Source organism: Urocitellus parryii, chromosome 9 (assembly GCF_045843805.1).
Source record: "Urocitellus parryii isolate mUroPar1 chromosome 9, mUroPar1.hap1, whole genome shotgun sequence".
NCBI lineage: Eukaryota > Metazoa > Chordata > Mammalia > Rodentia > Sciuridae > Urocitellus > Urocitellus parryii.
Genome location: NC_135539.1, coordinates 44,227,011 through 44,247,631, shown reverse-complemented (window position 1 = coordinate 44,247,631; position 20,621 = coordinate 44,227,011). Strand labels below are relative to the sequence as shown.

Sequence of the window (20,621 nt, the reverse complement as noted above, 5' to 3'; positions counted from 1 at the left end):
TTTCAGTCCTTACCCTTGTTGAATACTTAGCAATTTTTGAGATTTATTTCTTTTCCATGTAGATTCTTTCCCAGTTTAATTTTTATAGCAAATATACTTCTTAACTTTTTCTATTTCTCTGGCCATTCCATCAATTTCTGTTTATTAGACTATTTTAAAATATTTTTTAGGAAGATTTGAGCATTAGTTCTCAGCTTCTCTCTTTGGATTGTTCTAATTCCTTGGATGATCTTATCATTTACTTTGGTTTGGTTACTAGGATAATGCTGATACATGTAACTTGTACATACAGCGCAAGAGACCTTCAAGGCTTGAAGAACTATATACCCAATCTTTTACTGGACATTTGGTTTTGCCATCTATAGATAATACAGTCACCATGTCCAGGGATAATATCATCATTTCTAAGAATCCCCCCTCACTGGCAAAATTTGCTCCTCATTTAATACTCTATTTTTAGTTAAGGGAAAATAATTCTTTTGGTTCAAACAGAACCATTGGAACCATTGCTGACTCCTATTTTGTTCTTACATACAACCTGAATTATATTCAAATATATGAGAAAAGTTTTTAGCTTACCTTCCAAAAAACCTTTTGAACTTATATGCATATCTCTAATTCCATTATCATGTTCATTCCAAGATATCCAATATATTTTCTCTGGGTTATCATAATAGGTTATTAATAGCCCTCTCTACATCTATTATTATCTTCTACTATATTCAGTATGCTAAAAAAACTGGAATCTTTTAATATCCAAATCTTGCCAATTTATCACTTAAATTAATTTACTGATTTACAGATAGAGTACTAGTTTATAAGCATGATTTCAAAATTCTCTATGCTCTATCTCTTTCCTATGTGTTTAGATTTCATGGATCATATTGAGTAAAATCCTGTTGAAATGCTTATAAGCAAAAATAGGAAACTTTAATTAACCTCAAGATAAAAAAATACACAAAATTTAAGAATAGATTAGAACATGAGTCGGGTATAATGTTATAAATTCTCTTTCCCACTCTCATTTACACATTTTAAGTATTTGTTGAACTGTTTTTTATAACTTCAGTTCTGCTTATTCTTCATCCTATGGAACATAGTACAGCATAGATGATAGTTAACAGCTTTTAATTTTCTTTTTGTTCAAAAAGATAATGGTATAAAAGTCAAAATATTTTTCAAACTAAATCCCACATAAAGAACTCTGATTGGCAAAGAATGTAACAGAAACCCATCCTTAGCCAATTGACTATACCACTGAACTCTCTGAAATATTTAAACTCATTGTATTTAGGGAAAATAATAGAGGTCAGGGAAGTTTCAGAAATCCAGAAGTCAAAAGTCAGATGTGGGTTATTTATTGGACTTTGGTAGGTGGGTTTTAGCATTTTTTTAATGGTATGCTGATGTAGAATGGGTCCAGTCTGTGATATAATAGTTTAAGAAAGGCAAAGACAGCAAATCATGGGTTCTGATGGGAGCTTATTGCTTAATAGGCAAAGAGTTTGCTCAAGTAAGTCTACTGTAGCCTTTGATAAATTGATCTGTAAGGGATTTCTGGGAAAGAACATTACCGTTATTTACTGACTGAGTCTCATATTTCCCTTGTAAATTTTTCTGGAAGACACAAATAAATAACACTGGCACAGATTGTCTATTATTTCTCAGTTGCATTTAGAGAGGCTTTCCCAGTTCTCAGGCTCTGCCTTGTTTTCCTTCTGCAATCGAGTCTGGATTGTGATAATTTGAATATTATAATACAATCCATTATAATTTGGAGACATGATCAATCCTGATGTATATCACTATTCCAAGAGTCATATGTAAATATAAAGTTTCTGGTGGCACTTGTTTTAATTGCCACACATATTATGTTTTTCTCTTATTTTGGAAGGTGGTTATCTGTGTCATCCTCTGACAGATTTATAAATCCAGAGATAACACATTGAATACTGAAGTGAAGAAAAATACTAAGAGGAGGATTCTGTTTGGAGTTTTTGGTCTACTTCTAAATTAAGAGCCAACAGAATCAGGATCAAACCTAGAGAACATAGTCTCACCCCAGTGTTAAGAACTCTCAGGACTGGAGATCTGTGGTGGGGTGGAGCTAGGCAGGGCTCCCTGATCACAACACAGAAAGGGGGCAGTGAAGGCACAGCTGACCTGAGAAGTGGGTGACAGAATAAATGCTCTAAGAACCTAGATTACATAGTCTGTGACCTGGGGACAATAGAAGTTTGGTGGCCAGAGTAGAAAATAAGGACAGAGTTCCCTAGCCCTGAACCAGGACCAAGGAGGGAGTGCTGGAGGGGCAAAAGAGAGAGAAAGAGGGAGCAGAAAATCACAGAACCTCACCCTTACAACAGCTGGAAAGAGCAGCAGACAACATTAAAACTCAATGGGAGCAGCTGAGTCAATGAAGGAAATCAGTCAGTTGAACCCAAACCTTGGATAAAAAAAACCTTCTGGGCATGGTAGACATTTTGTGAAGCCCACATCTGACCTGACCAGTCACCTGGAAGGAAATTAAATCACTGTGGCATCTCCTCACCTCCAGAGAGCCATAAATTAAACCAGAGGGAGTACCCTCTGCAGTGAGATCTTTGAAGTGTCCATTTAGAAAAAAACTTGTAGAGGGAGGGCTGAAACCCTTTCCCCTCCCCCTGAACGAGGGGAGTGGGTGGAGAGACCTGGACTGGGAAGTGGGAGCTTGGACAAGAGCTCAGCACAGCTTCCTCAGGAGCCAGGGCAGAGTTGGAGCGATGCACAGATGTCCTCAATTTGCAGCGACAGGGAGTGAGAACTCAAATCTAAATGGGAAGGCAGTTTTGGTTCCTGGACAGAGGAAAAGGAATCATTGCCATGGCTGGCTGGTGGGCGGCCCTTCACGGTAAGAAGCTCCAGCAGCATAGAGGGAAGAGACCTCTTAACCCCTCTTACATTGTCTGCTACTGCCACGAATACTCCCCATCCATATTTTTCTTCTTTTTACCTTGGTGCATATTATCCTTTTCTAACTATTCTTTCTTTTGTTCTTTTTCTCTTTTGCCCATTTTTTCCCTATTCTTTCATCCCTATCCACTGCTGGATCTTGGCAGCAACCAGTAGGAAGCTGAATCATGGTGAGAAGTTGCCTGTGTAGAGGAAGCCTAAGGAGACAGTGACCAGGTTGACACAGCCATCAGGAGTTTGGTCAAAGTGGAAAGTTCCTGGGTCAAGGGCAGTAGAGAGCTATTGCCAATGACTCATGGATACAGCTGGCAAGTGTTTGGATGGATGCTGCCTTAGTCACATCAGCATAGGTAGCAGCACCCTAGGTTCACAACCTGAGGTAGTGGTAAGTTCAGAAAACTTAACAGCAAAACAACAAATAGTACAAGTAGTAAATCAGCAAAAGGACTAAACAGACACTTTTCAAAAGAAGAAATACAAAATGGCCAAAAAAATAGAAGAAAAAAATGCTCTACATTTCTAGCAGTCAGGAAAATGGAAATCAAAACTACATTGACATTGCCATTTCTTCCTACTCCAGTCAGAATGACAATTATCATGAGTCCAAATAATAATAAATGTTAGTGAGGATATGGGAAGAAAGATACACCCACTCATTGTTGGTTGGAGTACAAATTAGTCCAACCCCTCTGAAAAGCATTATGGCAATTCCTTAAAAAACTAGGAATAGACCCACCATGTGATACAGCCATCCCACTTCTTCGTATATATCCCAAAGATTTAAAATTAGCATCCAACAGAGATTTCGCTACATCAAAGTTTGTAGTAGCAAAACACAATATCCAAGCAATGGAGCCAAAAGGTCCCAGTCAACAGATGAATAAAGTCAATGTAAAACACACACACACACACACACACACACATGCATATACATATATATGTCTATACACACATATAAACACAAGGGAGTATTACTCAGCCATAAAGAAGAATGAAGTTGTGGCACTTGCTGGTAAATGGCTAGGACTGGAGGAGACCATTATGCTACATAAAATAAGCCAGATACAAAAAGCCAAAGACCAAATGTTTTCTCTGATATGCAAAAACTAGTCCAAAATAAGGCGGAAAGAAGAAAAGGAATGAAGGAAGGAAGAAAGGAAGGAAGGAAGGAGAGAGGGAGGGAAGGAGGGAGAAAGAAAAGGAAGGAGGGAGTAAGAAAGGAAAAGAAAAAGAAAAAGAGAGAGGAAAGAAAAAGAAAGAAAGAGAAAAAGAAAGAAAGGAACTAATAGAAATATTTTAAAAAGCAATGAACTATTAGAATCAGGTATGTGGACATTAGCTGATCATCCAATTTCATAATTTCTTTATTTAATTCTTATATCTTTGGTGCAACACTTAAAATCAGTAAAGTGTATAGGAATGTAAATGTAGTAGTCTTTTTCCAAAAGGACAGTAGTACTGCTTCAAACAGTCAGTTTTATATCTAGTGCTGCTGTGTTTCAAACCACCATCTGTCCAGCCCATGAACTTCTCAGGTGACTAGGTCTATTGGGCTAATAGACACTGTGTCTGTTGGAGCATTAAGGATTCTCCCCACTTTCTGTGCATCTTGTAAAGCATAATTCAAATAAGTTTGAGGTCAAAGTAAAACTTTCCAATATTTCTCTTGAGTGATGAAGCTTTCTGATTTTAAAAAGGGATTTAGGTTTTCTCCTCCAAAATAATTCTGTTAATAATTCCAATCCTGGTTGGGCTAATTCACATGACTGATGCAGCAGTGCTTCTTAGAACACAGCTCATGCTTGCTGCAGTTTTTGTTCCTGTTCTGTACTCCACTCAGAGAAGAAATTCTTTCATGTTGCTCTGTAACTGGGTCATTGCTATATTCCTAAATGTGGAATTTTCTGCATTCAGAACTCAGAATCCCTTCAAGCAATGTGCTTCCTTTTCATGGTAGGAGGTCCAAAATGTAATAATTAGTTTTTATCGGGTAGATTTAGCCATGCTTCTGACCACTGAACTCTTAAACTCCTAAAATTTTAGATGGATCCAGGACATATATCTGGAATATTCAGGTCATAAATCTATAGAATATTCAAACCATGTACTTGTGCTCACCCTCTGGAGCACACTTGTCTTATCAACACCTCTAGGGTATCTCTTGTTCATCTAGGGAGAATGTCATCTATGTAATGGGTTGATGTTATACTTTGAAGGATTCTGGGATTGTCCCTGTTTCCTGGGACTATATTGTGTCACCAGTTAGAGAACTTATTGGGGAGATAACTAGAAGTACTGTTTATTCATTTCATCTGAATCTTAAGTGTTTCTTGCTATATTTACTAATTGGGATAGAAAATAACATATTCACCAAATCAATGTCTGCATACCACATACCCAGGGTTAGAAAAAAAAAACACTATAGCTAAACTATCAGAACTAGCATAACAGCTAAACTGGCAACAACTGTTTGGATGGGTTTGCATTAGTTTATAGTCACTCTGGTGAATAATTTTACAGCTGAAATATCACATTTTATTCATTGATGGGGTCCACATTTGCAGTCAAGAAATGAATATATAGTTCCAAAACCCCATCTTATAAGCTTTTTCCAGAAGCATGTTGAGACAGATGTGGATGTGCATTGTTAATAATTAATAACTGTGTAAAGAAGGGAAATGAGCAGGATAAGTAAAGGAAGAAGATGAACAGCAATGTAGAACTTGATTAACTTTGCTGACATGATAGAGAGTTCAAGAATGCATACTGCCTTCAGATTGTTCTATGTTAGGCCAAAATGTCTGGGTTTCTTTTTACCCCCACCTTGTTCTGATACAAATTCAAGAGTCATTCTTCCCTGGCAACCACAAAGTAACTGTCTCTTGACTATTTTTCACAGATAGGCAGAAAGTGCTTCCTTGAAAAAGGATCTGGCTAGTATATCTGTGTTTACCATAAGTGCAATTTGGGTTCATGGATATTTCTCAACATCATATTTATGGAATCCTAGCTAACTTAAAATATAGTTTAGTTCATTTCTAAAGGAGAGAGAACTCAGCTGAATCCATTCAACTAAAACATTACAAGGCACCTATTTTATGAAAATATTTACTGAATGAATTATATTCATTGGGATTCAAAAATAAAAATATCTTCACCCAGCACTCTTAGGAAATATATGTATGTATACACACTCACAGTAAATATATATGTGTGTATATGTATATATACACACACATACATGTATATAATTACATATATGCATTATATCTTTTTCAGGCATTAGATAATCCAGTCCTATGCAAAATAAGCCTCTTATATTCCTCAGTTGAGTACATCCTCCCTATACCCGTAGTTTAATCTTACTTCTTCGTGGAACCTGGGAGTAGAGATGTAAGTGATATATTTCTTCATCATATCATACATAGAAGTGTAGAAGCACATTCAGTCGGCTACAGAAAATTCCCTTTCTACCTAATGGATACAACCTGGACTCTTGTCTCTGTAAGTGAATATATATGTGCCAACATTGTTCTGCTGATATCGCCTTGCCTCTGAAACAAGACCCTCTTAATGTGAAGTCCTTTTGAAATGGCTCAGAGTGGACTTCATTTTCCAGAGTCCCTATCTGGTCCACTGAATCCTTATGCATCCTTTATAAATCTCCAGTTGTAAAGCAGATGCCAAGCTAGACCCTTCATTGGTAAGTCAGATATCATTCCCTGAACTATTCCATTTCTGAAGCACACATATCACAGTCCACAAATAGTTATCTTGAACTTTCTTTCACATAGCTTACCGTGATAAAGGTTTATCTTCACAAGCATCGCAAACTGGCAATTCCTCTGAAATAAATTCACCCTCTCCAATTTCTACAACTCTCAAACAAATCTCATTTATGTTCCTGAGTTGGGTAATATATTAAAGGTCACAAATGAGTTTCAAAATATTTTACCTAGTCTCACACAGGTGCTATAACACTCACTCTACCTTTCTGCATCTATGAGGACTCTGCCAAAATTTTACAACAGGCAAAGTCTCATTTAACACACTGTGTAATCAGAGTAATTTCTCTGGGCCTGGGACATCCCTCACAATACTCACATTGTCCATCTGCAGAAGAGGGAAGGTAAAGTTAGCAGAAGAAAATGACTTAGGATTTAATGAAGAGAAAATGTCAAAAGAATTAAATAATTCAAATATCAATCACATATAAATAGTTTGATAGTACCACAAAACTATCAAGGGCATAAGAAATGCAGAATGTCTACTATATTGTATGTAATTTGTTCTTTCTAAGCCCAAATTATACCTGTGATCCTATAAATGCCTGTTTTCTTTTAGATGAGGAAATTAAAGTCTCCATGATTTTGTTTGTGTTACCACTAGTATATGGTGTATCATGTTTCAAATTCAGTTCTATCAGAGTCCAGAGCCCCAAATCGTCCAAGAACATTTTTCCAGTCAGTAGTTATGTATGATCAGCAGTGCCCAGGTAGAATTAAAAGTCCCTCATTAATCTGCTTACATTAATTTATAATTCTAGATTTTTTTTTATTTTAAGGTAACTTCAATTATATCACTAACATTTTATTAGATGTAGATCTTCTTTAAGCAATATAATATACTTGTATTGAAAAAATACTACCAAAATTGAAGAATGTCTCCAAGAATATTCTTTGGATTATAACAGAAGGAATATCAATATTAATAAATACACAATACAAAATTAAATAACAATTATCATTTATTTTAATTTGTAAAACCCAAAAGCTATATATATATATATATATATATATATATATATATATATATATATGATGTAAATTCATAAATATTATAGAGAAGTGATATATGTAATGCATACATTCATGTACCTGTATAGGTGTATGTATGTATGTACAAATATACATGGAAAATGAATATACATGTGTGAATGAACATACATATATAAAACGTATATACATATACATAACAACCTACATGTATTTATTAAATGCATATAATAAATTATACATATGTATGAAGATGCATTTGCACAAAGGACATGAATATAGGAATGAAAGGAGAAAATGATTTAGATGGTAAAATGAGCAGGAGATAGGTGTTTATTGGGGCAATGAATATTTTTTTTTGACCACAGGAATATTTTAATCACCTATTATGTAATAGGTGAATACAATATATGCATTTCCTGTGTTAATGGGACGTCTGCTTTAAGAATAGTGATAAGAAGAATTTTGGGCTGGATTTCTGGTAGATAGTTCCTACTTCTTAACTCATGCCAATAAGCAGAGGTAATTAATTATCCTTCTGCTTCAAACAAACAAGTGTAATCACACTTGCCTAACTCAATCCAACACATTAAGCTATTTATCTCCTATTACCTTTTTTATTAAGAGCAATTTTAGGTTACAAGGACAGAATATTCCCTTAGTAGGCAAAAGTAATTTTTTATGGTGTATCTATATAATGGATGTTTAATGACCAAGTCTATGCAATCGATCAATTCAAAACTTAAATACCTGTCTGTTCCAAATTATTTTAAAGGTTCAATCCAGCACATACTTTTAACCTGTTAAGAACACTTGGACTGCAAGCATAATAATTAAAATAAAAATCTGTTCATTGTTTGGATAAGGCCCCCTCACTCATACTTCCAGAATGTATGAAGAACCAAAAGGCTCAACATTAATAAAACAAATAATTAAATCAATCAATGGGCAAATAAACTGCTCAGAACATTTTCTTTAATAGTTACTCTATTTTCTAATTATTATAATGAGAGGTTGCATGAAAAAGTTTACATTTTCTTCAACGGAAGCTCTTGAGAACTTAAACAATTTGTTTTGACTCCTAAGCAAGTCCAACATGACCAAGCAGCCAGCCCCCTGCTGCTGCTGTCATGACTGCCACAGATTGAGAAACCCTATATTGGTGAGGCTAATACACAGAGACTATTGCAGTTGCCCTGACCAGAGTGGACCTGCAGAGAGGATATGGCCTCCCCAGTGACAACAGGAAGATGTGCTGATACACAACATAAAATGTTAAGTATAGATGCCCGGTAGGGACATTGACCAGTGCAAGACAGATTTTTAACCAAGAACTTTTGGAAAAATTCTTCTTCTTTTATCCATGAAGGGCACTTTTAAGACCTAGTACCTGATATGGCCTTCCAAAAGATATACAAGGAAACCAAGCAATTGGCTATGCTTTCTGGGATAAGATCTAATAAGATGTTATTTCTTAAAAAAAAAAAAGTGCCCTAATTTGATGAAGACTATCCCATTTATTTTATTAATAAACTATGTCTTACCATTTTCCCCAAATCAAATTAATTGCTCTCATTCATTATTGTTTTTTTAATTTAAAATATGTATTAAACACCTAATATATATTCATTACTATTCAGGGGGATACTAACAAAAAGTAACACAGTTTCTACTCTCAGGGATCTTATATTCTAATATCAAAAAATAAAACGAACAAAACTAATGACTACATCCATATTTTTGTAGTAATAACAGTTAGCAAGTACTGTGAAGAAAAATGAACCAAAGGGAGAGGAGAGATTTGTTAATGAGGGAAGATATTAGAAAATCTCAGGGGATTATAAAAATACTCTAGAGATATTAAGGTCTTTGACCACAGACCTAGATAAATTAAGGGAATAGGCTGAATGAGCATTGGAGAAAGAAGACATTCCAGAGTATTTTTATCAACTTTTTCATCGTTGTGAACAAAAGAATTGACAAGAACAATGTAGAGAAGAGAAAGTTTATTTGAGGCTTATAGTTTCAAAGGTTCAGTTCATGGCTGGCTGATTTGATAGCTCTAGTCCTAAGCTGAGGCAGAATGTCTTGGCAGAAGGGTGTGGTGGATGAAAGCTGCTCAGGACATGAACACCAGGAAGCAGAGAGAAAGCTCTGCTCACCAGAAACAAAATAGAAACCCCAAAGGCACACTGCATTGACCTATCTTCTCTAGCCACACCCTATGTGCCTACCATTACCACATAGTTAATCCTTATCAGTGGATTAATGCACTGGTTAGGTTAAGTATCTCAAAACCCAATCACTTCACCTCTGAATATTCTTTAATTGTCCAACATGAGTTTTGGGGGAACACCTCATCTCTAAACCATAACACATAGATAGGAACAAAAGCAAAGGACCAGTGGCAAATGGCTGCTTGGTGTGTTCACAGAACAGTGAGTTTAGTGCACGTAGGAAAGCAATTGCTCCTCATGCTCTCATTTTAGTGATGCCTATTAAACCTCTAACAATAGAAAACACAGGCACAAAAATGTTTCTGCACAATGGTTATTCACAGATGCCATTCAATATTCCCAGAAGGAGCTTTACCCATATGTTGGGGCATCACGTAAATGCTGTGAGCCCATATACTTGTAGCTCACTAATTATCCCCACCTCATTCCTCCAAAATATTATTTTATATCAAATCTCTTTGTGAATGAGAAAAAGCTATAATGTCCCAAGAAAGTGGTTCTCATTATTAAAAACTAAATGTAATATATTTCTATTAAGTCTAAATCACTCCTGTGACATACTGAAAATATTGGCCTTTTCAGTCCCTTGGGATGTGTATACATGTGGTATCATGGAGATCTGAGTGATTTGCAAATAATAGGAAGATAAGTATATATAATGTTTATGTGTGTATACATATACATACATATATATTCATATATATATGAATATATTTATCTCCCGGAAAATGGTGAGTAGATAGATGGTCTCCAATTTGGATGTCACTGTGTATTCAAACCAGATTTTGTGGTTGAACAAATATTTGTTATATGCCATGTACTGTTCAGGACACTAGGGACATATTGGGAAACAGTATATGGGAAAAAGTCCATTTCCTGTGAGGTAATTCTCTGTTTTGTGCTTTTAGGTCTTTAAAAGATTGTAGGTTTGGGCTGGGGATGTGGCTCAAGCGGTAGCGCACTCGCCTGGCATGCGTGCGGCCCGGGTTCGATCCTCAGCACCACATACCAACAAAGATGTTGTGTCCGCCGAGAACTAAAAATAAATAAATAAATAAATAAATATTAAAAATTCTCTCTCTCTCTCTCTCTCTCTCTCTCTCTCTCCTTTCTCACTCTCTCTTAAAAAAAAAAGATTGTAGGTTTGATGGGAAATTCTTTTGCAAAATGATAACAGACTTTTGCTGATTTATTGATATTGATTTGGAGCATAAAATAGAAAAGTAGGACAGCTTTAACTGTTTCAGGAGTTAAAAGATTTATGATTCCTTTTCTTTTTCTATGTGGGTAGTAATATAAAATATCATTTTAATAAAATGACATCATTTGAATAAGAAGAAATATTTTCATGTACAGACTCATTCTAAGTTGTAGAAAGTGTTTTTATTCTGTTTCCTAAAACATCCTACAAAGTATTTTACTTATATTGCCATTAGTGTGCTTATCCACATAAGTAAATCTTTCTAGTTATATAGCAATCAATTCTACATTGCCTTTGGGGGTCTATATTTTGTCTCTGGTGACTGAGGACTCTTCCTCTACCATGCTCTTCTGTCTCACTTTGGACCCAGAGGAATGGAGCCAGCTGTCTATGGACCCAGACCACTGAAACAGTAAGTGACAAACAAACTTTCTTCCTCTGAAATTGTTTTTGTCAGGTCTTTGCTCTTCAGCCAAAGAAAAATCTGACAAAATCATTTATACTTGGTGACTTTTAGGAAATGATTGATAAAAAAGGTTGTCAAGAAAGCTCTAGTTTTCAGGAGCTATTACCCTTGGGACAAGTGGAAGCATTAAAATATATTTTCTTGAGATGTTAAATTTGAAATAGCACAGATTTTGGTGATACTATATTTGGAAACTAGGAGATTGGTGACAACTGAACATTAGAGAAGGCAAGAGAGAAGAAGGAAGTGTGATCCACGATGTCAAACATAAGTGAAAAGAGGGCTAATGGAAAGCTTTGAAATGTGCCACTGCATTTCCTAACTGGCATGGTTTTGGTGACTTAGGAAGAAAAAAATTCAAGGGAGTGATAAATGAAGGTTTAAGATTATAGCAAATATAACATAAGAATAAAGAACTACAAAATAGGCATACCTTTTTAGCAAAACGGTTTTAATAGGAAGCGGCAGATGTATATTCTATATATTCAATTTTTATTTAAATAGGATAGTCATGAAATACCAAAAGTCGATATATAATTTGAAGTTAAAGATAGGAACAAGAATGGATAGGAAATGTTCCACTGAGGATTTGGGAAATGGTTCAAAATAAACACAAAAGTGCAAAGGAGGAAGCAACCTGCTCTTCCTAATGAGTCGATGAGTTCTTTGAGGTTTAAGTATGCACTCTTTTTTCCTTTTTTTTTTTTTATAAAGATGTGAGGCAACATCTCCTTTCTATTGTTCATTGTATAGTGTGTCAAATGAAGCTATCTTTGCCATAAATGTATCAATTTGTATAATGATCAAAGAAGGGAAATCCCACAAATGATTTAAAAATTCTTTGATTCTATGTTTGAAAATTTGATTTTCTATTTAAAACCATACTAGTAGTTGTATGTGTGTCTGGTCTCTTTCACTGAACTGTACCAAAGATTTCTTAATGGATCAAAGATGAGTGAATTGTAACTTGCAAAACAAAGGTAAAGAAAAGACCAAACCTGGCATATCTACTTGTTATTGGGATTGAAAATAAGTGGGCATAGATTTTCATTTTGGTGTGGTTACATTTTTCCTAGTAATGTGTTGTAGGCCACTCTAAATTCATTCTTTAAGAAGAACTTTATAAATGGCAATTAATGGCATCTGAAAAAAAATGTTCCATGAGAAAGATAATCAGACAATGCAAAACCAATTTCAATTTGTTTTATAAAATTTCAGAGGTTCTATGATGGATTTTAAACCCTTATGCACCTTCTTTGGTTGTCTTCTTATGAAAAGAACTTGTCTCTTTTTCTTCTCACTACAGGTGAAATGGGGTTATCAACTCAACTCTAGGCAACAATCTGATGTAAAAGCAGTGGAGCAGATCATGCAGTCTTTGATGCATCTGCTAATGCAGGAGGGATCATCTTGGAAATGCAGTCACCATGCTATGTGCAAGTCAAGCAATCACAAAGAAAGCCCCCATATTGGCATTCCAGCACCATCTCCATCTGAAGTTACAGCTGACAACCAGAGGCACTGAGACAGTAAAGGTAAAGGTAAAGGTGTTTCCAGCCCTAGCCTTACCCAACACTAGCTGATGCCACACAAACTGTTTTATGTCTTTCCTACGTTGCAGATTCATGCATTAAATGAATAAAATTGTTGGAAGCATTGAATTCTGGAGTGGTTTGTTATTTAGCAATAGATACTAGAATCAACTTCCACAGGCTAATGATACAGTAATGTTAAAGAAACTACACAATCATTTCTCAAATTGTTTTTCTCATTGATCCTTTCTCTATGACAACACACAGGAGGCAGTATTGTAGGGTCTGTTTGGGAGAATGCTTAGTATGTGTTTTTTCAGAAAAGATGAAAAATTTCCCTGAAATTTTTAGAATAATTTTTTTTAAAATAACTTTTAGTGAGTACTATGAGTATATACATCATAATACAGTTAACATTTTCTTTCAAGATTTTCAAGAATTTTAATATAAAAATACTGCATTCTTCCAAGTGACCTATCACTTCATTTGCACCAAAAATGCACACACAAGTATCTGCACATTCACACATATTTTTTCATATTTTTTACCAAGTCAGAATTAATAATGGGCAAAAAGATACTCTGACGTATTATTTGATTTCTCAAAGAAAAATGTATGTTCAAAATAATTTGATAATTACTAAATTCAATAATTTCTCACACTGTGTATTTTTCAAATGAATAGTTTAATAAAGCTTTTAAAAATAACTTTGAAAATCAACTGTTTTCATCTGTATAAAATTTCATAGATATCATTACAGTCTTATTCTCCTTGAGTTATCAGCAAATTTCCACCCTCACATTTATATTTTTGCAATAAGACACATGCTTTGAAGAATGACACTTTTCACTCTGCCTTTCCTCATAAGATGAATATTTATTTCAACTATGGAATACCCACTGCACATTGTTACTTTTCCAATCTTGATTTTCATTTCACAAAGTCACAGTGATACCAATAAGATGATATTTACTGTCCTGTTTTCAATCTTAATTTAAGTTTACTTATTAAGTATCCTTGGTATGTTGGTTTACAGATACTGAGTCCATAAGTCTACTAAAATCAAAGGACCCTAAGGCATGCTTCTGAAATCCAATTTCAACTCACAGACAGCATTTCAAACACAGATACTTCCTTATAAATTTTATTTTCTCTTCTGTAGTCCCAAAGCTCTAGGATAATCTGCTATGAAGTTGATATAATATAAGGTTTCATTAGACCTATTGGGTTTCTTGATCTAAGAATCACAGCACTGAAAAAGTACAATATTGGTTTATTTTTCAATTCTTTACACATTCACTCCCTATTATTCTTCAATTCTTGCAATTATATTTTAAAGTTTTACATGAATGCAATTTATTTAAATCACACATTTGCTCTACCTTCTAAATGAGCACCATGTTTAGGACAAAACAAATTTGCATTAAATCAGGAGCACCCTTTTATCTCTATTTTACTATATTCTGTAAAGAATCCATGAATAAAACAAGAAAATGTCATAGTATGAAAGGACACAGAAATTATTTTGTTAAAACATAGATGGCAAATTAACTTTTATGATTATTGAATAAATATTTACCTAAGTAGATGACTTAAAGAACAAGTACAATTAGAATAAAACATAGGTAATATTCTATAATCATAATCTTTCATTATCCTTCTTTCAGTTCCTAAAGTATATCTAAAATCTCTCCAGAATATAGAAATTATTTAATTAACTAAAGAACTCTGTACTGGATATCTCTTACAACAGTTTTTGAATAATCAATGAAACATAAGGTCTGTTATCTTTAAAGTATATTCTAGTAAGGGATATAGAGAAACATATAAATGAAGGACAATAGGATTTCAGGAAGTGTTTAGGAGTTGAGAGAAGGAAGTGAACTGAAACTTCTGGCACAGGATTAGTGAATATGTAATCAGAGTACACATCAGCAGTTGTGCATAGGTGGGGGCCAAACACAGCCTAGTCAGATTATCACTGAAGCCTAAGGTAAAAAAATATTTGAGCATACTTTAGAGAAATGTATAAAACAAAGGCATTCAAATACTTGGGAGAAAATGATTTTAGGCAAAGGGAAAAATGAATTGAAAGGCTCAGATAGGACCAAGATCTTAGATACTGATGAAAGCAAAGATCCAGTCTGGCTATAGAAGCAGAAGCCAGAAAATAGCTGGAGCATCAGATCTTAAACATGGAGAACGGAATCAGAGACTGCAGTTCAATCCTGATCCCACCATGACATAATGTTGGGCAGTTTACTGACCTGCAGCCTCTGTGTTTTAATCTGTCATTTGAGAATATTAGTGCACCTGCCTCATAGAATGTCTATCAATCAGAATGATAGATAGGTATAATGGCCTGGGAACCGGCCTGTTCAGCTGCTGCAATGGTGAGAGATAAGCTCAAAGAATTATTCCAAGACCAGATTATGTAGCATCTTGTAGACCACAAAAAGAAATTTGTATTTGTCCTGGACATAGAGTCCAGAGATTATGGAACACAGGAAAAACTGGATTCTTTAAAGAATAAAAGAGCTACCTTAATTTTAGTCATACGTTTGCTGTAAGTATTATGCTAACTTGGGTAAGTCACTTGACATTTCTAACATGATATTTACACAAAATCAGGCACACAATTTTATAGTAATGGGAAGGCACTTCTGGTTCTAAAACTCATGAAAAATTTTATTTGGAGTTTTTAAATCAAAATCAATATGAAGAAAAATGAAATGCTATATGTCATTATATCAAAAATAATCTTATAAATATTTGGGCACCTTAAATTTAATTTTTATGTCAAATAGATTTTTCTTTTTGATATTTTAAAGGTTTTAATAAAAAATAATTATTTTTCATGTCCAAATAACTTTTTCATAATTAATAAGGCATGCATAACTTATTAATTTTAGGGTCATAGATAAGGGTAAAATACAAACATTTTCAAAATTTGTACTCATCAAAATTAATTGCTCAATTATTCTCAGAATTGTATGTGTTTATGTCTAAAAAATACTTTCAAGGTAAAAGCTTCTCAAGATTTTCACATAAATACTGATTGATATTTGTTCTTATAAACCACAATCTCTCACTGAAATTTACAATCCATCTCTGCTTCTCCAGTTCACCTATTACATTGCTTCTTGCTCTCCTTTCCCCCCAACACCTTGTATAAACTTATCCAAACCCAACAACCTACCCTTCTATATCAGTTCCATCCAGTTTGTTCTTAAAGGCATCTGAGTTTGTCTGTTGCATCAGGTCATTTTATGGAAATAAATGATCACTGTTACCTTAGTAGTAAAAATAATTTAAGAACCTGTATATCTTAGAGCTGCAATTCCTTCTGAGGCTTTACATTTTCTGTTTTTTTTCCTTTCTTCTGATTAAACCTCAATATCAAGGACATTTTTCACAAAAATACAGCCATTTTTTATATTGTTGCATCCTTCATGCTTTATTTTTTCTAAAAATTATAACATTAAAATTGCAGCTATAAAGCTTTTAGTATCACACACTAGTTATTTGTGACATTGCATTGCCAAGAAATATTTAAATCAGGAAAATTAATATTAGTCTAAATTAATCTGTGCACAGTTATTTAATGCTTATTTGTTCTTTGTCTACTGTAAAACAATGTTCCAAAGGTATCATACATACTGATGGGTGTTAGAAAATATTACAATGCTTAGATTTATCTGGATCTGATGTACATTTTACTTCTTTTATCGCTTTTATTCCTTTTATGATTGATAATGTTAACTGAAGAGGCTGATTCTAATTCTTACCATACATCTATGAATTTCTGATGCTGCTTTAAACCAAAATTGCTCTTAGAAAAGAGAATTGATATTACTAGCACTTAAAAATGATGGTGAAATAAAATTTATGAGAAAGGACAAGGATAGTTTCAAAACATTTTACAAAATTCTCTGAATATCATTAGAACAAGTTTTTATAGTAATGAAAAGATAGACAAAAAACAAGAATCCATTTTTTGAAATGATACTGAATTAAAATTATTCTATTACTATTAAAATCCACAGAAAGTTTGAATTTTCATGTTCTTTGAAATTTTAATACATTCAAGAAAAATTTACTTAAATGGTGTCTATTATCATGTTGTCTTGAATACAATGAGGCAATTTTGGTCCCTGTCATGGAAAGAATATTCTTGTGTATATTACCAACACAATCTTATGATAAGGTGATGTGTTTACCCTCCCATTGTTATGTATTGTAGCCTTCTTTGTTAACGTAGACTACAAAATAATTATTCAGAGGAAGAAGGCTCAGCTGCAAGTTTTTTTTAATTGTTGAAACAATAGTCTCCACCTCTTCCTGGGTTGGGATGTGAGAATGTGGAGAACTAGCAGACGGATATCTATAAAGCCAGAGAAGGACTCTTGAGACATAAAAGTTTCAGGATTTATCTAAGAAGGTTTGGAAAATATTATCGCTTACATGTTTGCAAAACCAGATCCCTCTGGTTTGAGAAGTATAGGCAAATAATATATATATAGGCAAATAAAGATCCTTCTAGCTTGAGAAGTATAGGCAAAATAATTATGATTATATATTAGGGATCCTGTTACCTGATTCTTTTATAAGGATTCTTAAGATGCTATCTTCCATAATTTAGTTATTAATTTTGTTTCTAACTTCATTTAACAGGATAATGTGCTTATGATTCATGATCTACAAAAGAAGTTTAGCAGTCAAATTTTAATAATATTCAAGTTGATTAAAGACTATAGATCAAAACAGTAAATAAACAACCACTGCTTATGCCTATTCTGCACTGTCATCAAATTACAATTGTAGAAGTTTGGTTAATTGTCTTTTAAATCAAAACAATTACCTTCAATACACAGAAATCATATGAAAATGAAAACAGTGCATTTCCTTAAGTGCGTATACTTAATATTGCATCCCTAATGAAATCTCCTGAGCAGGGTATAAATTATGAAAAAGCTTTGAATATGTGTTGTCTGGGGATAAACACCTCTAGATTCATTTAGTGAAAAGAGAATGGAAAAAAAATTTGCTTTTAGTCAATGTTTCATATGAGGTCTCCTTTATTCAGGAAATAGTTATGAAAATATTTACAGCATGACACTAAAGTTTATCAGCCTGCCCTGAAGTGAAATAGGAAAAAATACTGTATTATTCATCAATAATGTAACTCTTGTAGAATTAGCGCAAAATGGTCTATACACAAGTTTTGTTATCTGAGGTTCGAGGCCTTCTCATGTACTATAATATTGAGAAGGCCATGTGGGTAAAAATCCTGGTTCTTCTACTCAGAGCACTGCCAAAATGAATGCTGCACAGGACCAAGTCGAACAGGCAGGGAAGAGGATTCAAGTTAATACATCAGCAGGGAGAGGACACAGCTCAGTCTGAACTCATCGCTGCTGAGCCAAAGTGTGAGAGTTTTGAAGAACACAGTGAGGGAAAGGTGGGGTTGGGCGCCTGTCTTGCTAACCCGCCTTACACCTAAGAAAAGTTAACTCTTATCTTTTGAACAAGAAGCAGTTTTCCAAATGTTTTCTCTGATATAAGGAGGTTGACTCATAGTGGGGTAGGGAGGGAGAGCATGGGAGGATTTGATAAATTCTAGATAAGGAAGAGGGGTGGGAGGGAAGGGGCAGGGGATTAGCAAGGATGGTGGAATGTGATGGACATCATTATACAAAGTACCTGTATGAAGACTTGATTGGGTGTCAACATACTTTATATACATTTATGAAAAATGTAGGTATATATGTGAATTGTAATGCAAAAAGAAAACAAAGTTACATGTATAATGGCATAAACTGGCATGAACATACTTTATACACAGAGATATGAAAAATTGTGCTTTATATGTGTAATAGGAATAGTAATGCATTCCACTGTGATCGTGTATTAAAAAAATAAAATCAGTAAAAGATTAAAAAAAAAAACACAAGAGGCAGTTTTATAGTCAGAGTATGGCACCCACAGAAGTTAGGCTCCTAGGGAACCCCAGAGCCTGGGAGATGGGGTGCTATCTTAAATTTGAAGAGCTAAACAAGAATCCTAATAGTCTCTTTTCCTGAAGTCTGTCATGACACTAAATCTTTTTACCATGGGAAAGCTGAGCCATAGATTTCCACTTTGTTTTTCCTCTGTGTTTTCCCATTTCTTTGTTCAAGGGCATTGGTTGTTTTAAAATAAATTATAAAAATAAAATAGGTAATATCAAAATCAATCTTCTCTTGAGCTCTTTATTCTCATATTTAAGTTTTGGGCCTAATATTTGGTCTTTTCCATCATCAGATATGAGTATATAAATACAGGCAAGGAGAATTTAATATGAAGATTTAATCCATTTCAAGTTTATTTTTGTGTATGGTGAAAGTTAAGAGCTCAATGTCATCACCTTGCATGAGGATCTCTGGTTTTCCCATAACATGTCCGTAAATATGGACCTTTGATGACAATTAGTTGACAATATGTTTCAGTTCATTTCTGAGCTCTCTCTTCCTTTGAATCAGGTAATACCATGCCTCCACCTTTGTTGTTCTTTCTCAAAATTGCTTTATTTAATAAGGTTTTTATGGTGCTTTAAAATTTTAAGACTATTTTTTTCCATTGTATAAAAAATATGCCATAGGAATTTTCATAGGGATTACATTGAATCTGTATGTTGCTTTAGGTACTATGGATTTTTTTAGCAATATTAATTTTATTTCCATTTATTTTTGTCTCATTTATGTATATGTATTTTCATTGATGCATTTTAGCTTTCAATGTACAGTTATTCCACCTCCTTGGTTAAATTTATTCTGAAGTATTTAATTTTCTGATCATAATGTGAATGGGATTGCTTTACTAATTTCATTTTTGAATTTTTCATTTTCTTCCTTTTCAAATTAGATGCCTTTTATTTCTTAGGCTTACCAAATTACTCTGGCTAGGACTTCCAGTTCTGTGTTGAATAGAGTGGCAAGAGTGAATATAATTATCTTGTATATTTTATATCAATCAACAAGTTATTGTTGCTATAGTTATTTTAATGCTTTTATTTTTAACCTTTATAGTAGAGTCAAAACTGATTTATACACCATCATTACAGTATTAGAGTAGTTCTGAATATGAATGTGTACTTTACCATGTTTTCATGTCACTAATAACTGTCATTTTGTTTTAGAGTGATGGAATCTCTTTAGCATTTCTTGTAAGGCAGGTCGGTGAAGGGGTTCCTCAGATTTTGTTTTCCTGGGAAATTCTTTTTCTGTCAGTTGTTTCTGAAGAATACCTCTTTTGGTAAAATAATCTTGGTGGCAGTGATTTGTTTTCAGAACTTTGGATAATCATCCACTCCCTCTTGGCCTGTATGGTTTCTTACATAGTCCATGCATAGTAGATTAACAGATACACTTTACCTTGCATTTGACAGGCAAATTCACAGATATGTTTCTTTGAAGTTCG

General features: G+C 34.0%; 1 protein-coding gene across 1 annotated transcript in view; it reads right to left on the bottom strand.

The window, feature by feature from the left end:
* The window catches only part of LOC144256981 (uncharacterized), a 582,621-nt gene that overhangs the window by 67,350 nt on the left and 494,650 nt on the right, over positions 1–20,621 (bottom strand). The window contains exon 4 of the mRNA XM_077802917.1: positions 243–255. Coding sequence (XP_077659043.1) covers positions 243–255 — 13 coding nt within the window. The remainder of the gene's footprint in view (positions 1–242; positions 256–20,621) is intronic.